General features: G+C 35.7%; 1 protein-coding gene across 3 annotated transcripts in view; it reads left to right on the top strand.

Annotated features, from left to right (window-relative positions):
• Positions 1–6000, top strand: part of stt3b (STT3 oligosaccharyltransferase complex catalytic subunit B) — a 98560-nt gene that overhangs the window by 48757 nt on the left and 43803 nt on the right. For 2 of the 3 annotated variants that reach the window (NM_001328161.2, XM_088651214.1), the window contains 1 exon segment: positions 4353–4452. In NM_001328161.2, coding sequence (NP_001315090.1) covers positions 4353–4452 — 100 coding nt within the window. 3 annotated transcript variants of the gene reach the window in all.

Here is a 6000-nt window from a genome sequence, read left to right as displayed (position 1 = left end):
TATTTAACTTGAACTCAAAGGACTAATAATATCATGTATGTTTATTATGGCTGTTTCTCAATTTGCGTTCTTCAGCATTCGTTTGTACTCGTGTAACGTCGTCATCATCAACTGCCAAAGTTCAGTTCCAAAACTCAAAACCGCAAGAATGGAGGATGTGTGAGTTCTCAGATGTGTTCTTGATATTGAGGACACATTGTTGCAGACTTGAGCGTAAAACGCACTCGAGAAGTCCCAGAAGTCATTGTGGCACAGTATTTTACAAAATTTTATTTTTAATGTTCAGAGATACTTATTTTAGGAGTTTCTCTAAATGAAATGGTGAAAGTAAACATTACCATGAAAACCTCAGACACAAACACATTTTCTGAAATTCATATTAAAATTTGTTTTATTTGTATTGTGAGTATATTTGTAAGGTTTTTATGCATAGTATATGTTGTGAAAAAGGAAAAAAACAATAAATCGTATGAATGCTGTAACGTTTAAATTTACCATTAAAAATGTGAAGGTCATGCGACCATCAGGAAGACCCAGGGAAAAATGCAGCATCTCATTTCTCACAGGACATGTTTTCTGTTCTCGTGGTCTCATGAGTTGGTTCTCCCAAGATGACTTGGCAAGACCGCTTTCCACAAGAACGCGAATCCGTTCTTGGAATTAAGTAACAGCCTCTGTATTGTACATTTTGAAGTCTATTAGTTTCATTTGAAGTTATCCTAAGTTAACTAAAAGAGATGTTTTTAGCATATTTCATGAGTTACATATACAGTTGATTGGGAATAATCTCAAAACTAATTTTAGGACAGTATTGGCTCACTGAGCAAAGCAACAAACTGCATTTTTATTAATTAAGCTGCCAACACCCAATGCATGCTTGCTTCTGTAAGGTGGTAATCCAAAACGCAAACCATTACATAAAGAAGTTCGAAATCTTCAAACTATAGTGAAAATTAAACTCTTTCTATAAAGTTTAAACACCTAAGATTACTTGTATTGTAAACATTTCCCTCTCTTAAATCATTCCCTAACAAAGCATGCTGGAAACTACAAATCCCCAAATCAGGTAGTTGGACCAACACTATTCCTTAGTGTTGTCCCAACGCAAAACGCTTAAGTTAACTTAGTGGTTTACTAATTTAAAGGGACTGAACATAAAACAAATAAACTGGTCAAAGAAATAACTGGAATTTTGTTTGGGCTCATTTTAAACATGTAAAAAAAACACTCATTTTTTGAGTGTGCAGAACTGAACCACAATAGAGTGAAAGGTCGTAACTTGTATTTGCTATTAAGGCCTGTGACTGTGTGAGCATTTTTATAGTGTTTAAATCATTAGATGCACAATAAATCGTAATTTTAATAAAGAGTAATGCAGTGTTATTTTACATTTAATTATTCACTATCTCTACCTGAACACTGTTAGACTCCCCTGAAAACCAAGTGCTGTTTGTTTCACAAAATCTTTTTTTTTTATGTCTGTAGTTTAATTATGCGCATATAATAAATTTTATGTATATAAAATTAAATGTAGGGACGTTAGTGACGTTTGGCCCATAAGCTAAATTAATGACTTTTCAAATGCTATTTAAGCCATCTGGTGACATTATATTCATATCGCAATTTATAATCGCAGAGGAAAATAACTGCTATGTTAGATTTTTTTCAATATTGTGCAGCCCTACTAACCTTAAACTAGGACTACAATGAAATGAAAAATGTATGTATGAATATGCAGATTTTAACAGGTTGGCTGTTGGTATTTTAAAGAAATAGTTTATCCAAAAATCTATTTCTCATTAATTTATACCATTTAATTTGAAACATTTAATTTCAGATAGTTTTTTTAGCTTAACAATAAATGAGGTTAAGGCAAATAAGGTTACATTTAAATTTGAAATAACAATCTCTTAACCATTGTGGGATGGCGGACCAAATCATAGGTTACCATGGGCCGACATTGACCCACAAGCCCTAGTTTGGGCATCTCTGCTTTAAGGGTTTTTTATAAAGATTTAGATGAGGCATTTTAAGTCAAAGTATTGAATTCAATACATTTTTTGGAAGGAATCTATTATATATGCAAGCATAAAAAGTGTGCTCTGTTCTGTTTGTTGAAGTGACAAAGAGATACTCATGCACCCTGTTCTGCGGCTTTCAAGAGCTTGGAATAGAAATATTTCTCTCTTTTTGCAAGTGGCATTGGTAGCAGTGTTCTCTTTATTCATTCATAAAACAGATTATTAATATCCAATCAAAGAAGATTTCACTCAGCCCACACTGGAGCATCGACAACATGATGGTTTTGAAAGTAATGGAATTTCTTACATTAAAAACCTTCTAGATGAAGACCGAGTGAAGGCTGCTATTCGATTTGCGAGGAAAAATGTAAATATCTGCAAAATGCAGTGTCTGACATGAAAAGTAGGCAATGCTAGTTGTGTTCCTATGAAATGCATAACACAAGTACAGTTTATTTTATACTAATGAATCCCTCCGCCTCATCCTCAGCATAACAATAAGATTTTAAATGACATTTGTTTTTAAAGGAAAGGTATGTTTAATACAAAGAGCTCTATTTTAACGGTCTAGGCGCAAAGTCTAAATCGCATGTGAAAGTATTAAGGGTGTCTCCGAATCCAATTTTGCTATTTTAAGGATGGAAAAATATGGTTGGACTAATAGGGTTGTGCTTATGCTCTTAATGAGTTATGGGTGTGTTTTAAGTAGAACGCGTATTAAACCAACCAGAATCTCATCTCCCATTCCATTTAAGAGTCAATTGCGTCACGACATGGTGCATTTGTTATTTATATTTCGGTCCTTGTAAGTGGAAAAACTCAACACTTCACTAGCAAGAAACCATCTGTAGCGCGAGGATAAAGAACAAGCCTTCTTCATTCAGTCTCTTTACTTTTACTCTTTACTCCTTTACTTTCGTGGATGAGGAAACTGTTGTATGCACTCCACTGAAAACATCCATTAGCCTACATATCTAATTTTGTTTAACCGCTAAGATTTGTTTCACAACTATTTCTAAATTCAGTTCTAATTTCCAAATAAAGGATAAATGAACAATAATAGCGAGTTATATCCAAACACTATTCTACTATTCTTATGCCCCATATATAGTGACGCATACATCTCCAAAACCCGACTGGTGGACAAATCTAAACTTGTCTATATTAAAACAAATATAAATAAGCATATAATAAATAATACTAATAAAAAACATACAAATGCATATTGTCATGAATAAACTGAAAAAAAACAACAAGCCATGGAGGTAGTTTGAAAAAAAACAAAAGAAATTGTAGAAAAAAAAATATTTTTGTAACATTTTATTACTTAATTGTTTTTATATGTAAATATATTTGTGTATTGCTGTACATTTCTGTGTGTATTAAGCAATGTGTACGTGTTTGGACCTGCATAGATATAACTAACATAACATAGATATAACTAATGTGCCAACAATGCAACCTGGCCAACTTTTTTTTTTTTTTTTTTTTTTTTTTTAGACCAGTACACCCACAAATCCACAAAGTGGCACAAATGTTATTTTCTATTTAAGCAATGTGTTTCAGAATGTGAAAATAAAAGTTGCACTGGTCTGAAAAGAACAGGAAAATCACGCCATTTACGTCTTGCGCTTTATATCGCCTAGTGCATGATAGGGCCCAAAGCGTGTGAATTCAACTTTATTTGCCTTGTTTTAATGTATTAATTAAAATATGTGGCTAAGAATTGACTGCTTGACGCCAAAGAAAATATCGAAAAGGCAAGTTAAAATCTGTAGCAACCTCCCGAAAAATAGAGAAAGAGATGCTTCTATAGTTTCATTGTGGGTTTGGTGGTCTTAAATTACTTATACATTGGTATTAGTTTTTATAGTGTTCAGTGTTATCTAGCCTCTGGCGCCTAGACTGCACCTCTGCACAAGAAGTTTGGCCATAGGAGAAATGATCATGCCCAAGTGAGCCTGGTTTCTTTTAAAGGTTTTTTTTTCTTCTTTCATTTTCATCAATTGGTGAAGTTTGTTCCTCGCCAATGTCTCCACAGGCTTGCTTGGTCTGGGACTTGTGGAGCTGCACATCAGTGGATTTGCTCTTCAGTGTTTCAGCAGTGAAATTAAACCACACTGAACTAAACTGAACTTCAACTCTGAAAACAGGACTGACAGTTTCAGTGCGATTAGAAATAAAGATGAATTGAATTTAACTTAAAGCGACTACTTCATGCCAACCTTTAAATTACATTAAAGACTGTTGCGTAGAATGAAAAACCTCATGCAGTATGATGAGGTCAAACATTGCTATAGTTTGATGTGTGTGACATGTTTTGTGTTGCAGGTGTCTGCATGGGGAGGATACGTCTTCATCATCAACCTTATTCCTCTCCATGTTTTCGTGCTGCTCCTTATGCAGCGCTACAGCAGGAGGCTATACATTGGTGAGTCACCTGTGTCGTGTGTATGTTTGTGTGAGCGTTTCTGCTTCTTGTACGAAATACACACACACACACACACACACATCCCCGCCCACACAATCACGCCACATAGTGCTTGTTCTCCCATATAATAATGAAGCGTGAACCAGTTTTATTTTCCTATTTGCTTTTTGATTTGGACACAAAGTTATGCGCAGCCGTGTTCTACAAGTGCTTGACGAGTCACGAGTCCCTCTTCACATTGACAGCAACGTTTAGTTGACATTGATGTTTAATGACACATTTTTTTTCCACCCACTTCACTCTTGCCTTTCACAACCAATCCCATAAGCAGCACTGATCTGAGAATACATGGATCTTCATGTCGTGGAAAAAAGCCTTTGAATCCATACCCGCAGTCTTAAACGCCAAAACAACATGTCAATTAGGACCTTCGAATAAGCTTTCTGCAAAGCGAGAAAGACACTAATACTTTTGCTTCCAGAGCAAAGAGCTGCTTTTTTATTCGTTTTTTGAAGCCTTTTATTAATCTGAAATCTGATGGGTTACATCATTCTTTTAGGGGGATGAATAATTAAAAGCGCAGTGTTTTTCTTGGAGATTCTAAGAAACCTCTCTTATAAACGAATGCGGCCTTGTGCTACTTGGCTAATTTAGTTTAAATCTTTAGTAGCCCCTCCCTGCTGCTGCTACAAAATGCGTTACTGATGGATGCTCGGTATTAGCTCCGTTCGTCTCCATTCTGGAAAGTTTTTGTGCTTGCCGCAGGTCCCACTACACATTTGCTATGGCCCGACTCCACACGGAGAGTATCACTGCCACCTCTCCTAATAGATCATAGTGATTAGATTAAGTAGCACTGCTCTCAGTTTATGGGGCTGGAGCTTGGACAAAGAACAGCAGTCATGTTCAAAGATGGATGGAGGATGGTGTAAAACCGGTGGGATCTGGTTATTGCGTTTCTTGTGTCCTCCTACTGTGACATCTGCTTTGGTAACTTTAGACACCAAGATGACCTTTTTGTTTAATACTCACAAAAAGGCAAAAACTAACTGGAAGCTGACTGGCTAGTCAATTTAATCCTGTTTACATCTGGTATAAAGGTGCACATTAGTTTATTGGATCAGGGGTCCGTTCTTCGTACCTCGCTTAAATGATCTAAGATTATTTGGCAGATGCTGGATCTTTTAATCTTGATAACTGATCTCTCGCTAATTTGGTTCTTCAAACAAGTTCGCGAATCAGATTAGAAAGTCTGGATAAACTGATCTGAGATCACTGCATGTGTTGTTAAGGACAGATCTATCGATCCTCGAAATCATGATCAGGAATACAACGATTGGCTGACGGCACAGCAGCGTAATGACATCATCTGATTAATATTCAATTATCCATGCGAGCAAAATTACATCAAATTAGCAGTAAACGGCTTGTTAAATATGACACGCCATAACATTCCACATTTGTTGTGAGCTGCAGGCTTTACACTTTCATGTTTCAAGAGTATTCATCATGTATTTCAATCCAAATCAATGTATTTAGTTCTACATT

This window comes from Danio rerio, chromosome 16, assembly GCF_052040795.2.
Source record: "Danio rerio strain M-AB ecotype USA chromosome 16, GRCz13ab, whole genome shotgun sequence".
In the NCBI taxonomy this organism is placed as follows: Eukaryota; Metazoa; Chordata; class Actinopteri; order Cypriniformes; family Danionidae; genus Danio; species Danio rerio.
Note: the sequence above shows the minus strand (reverse complement) of the source record. Positions and strands in the feature narration are given on the sequence as shown.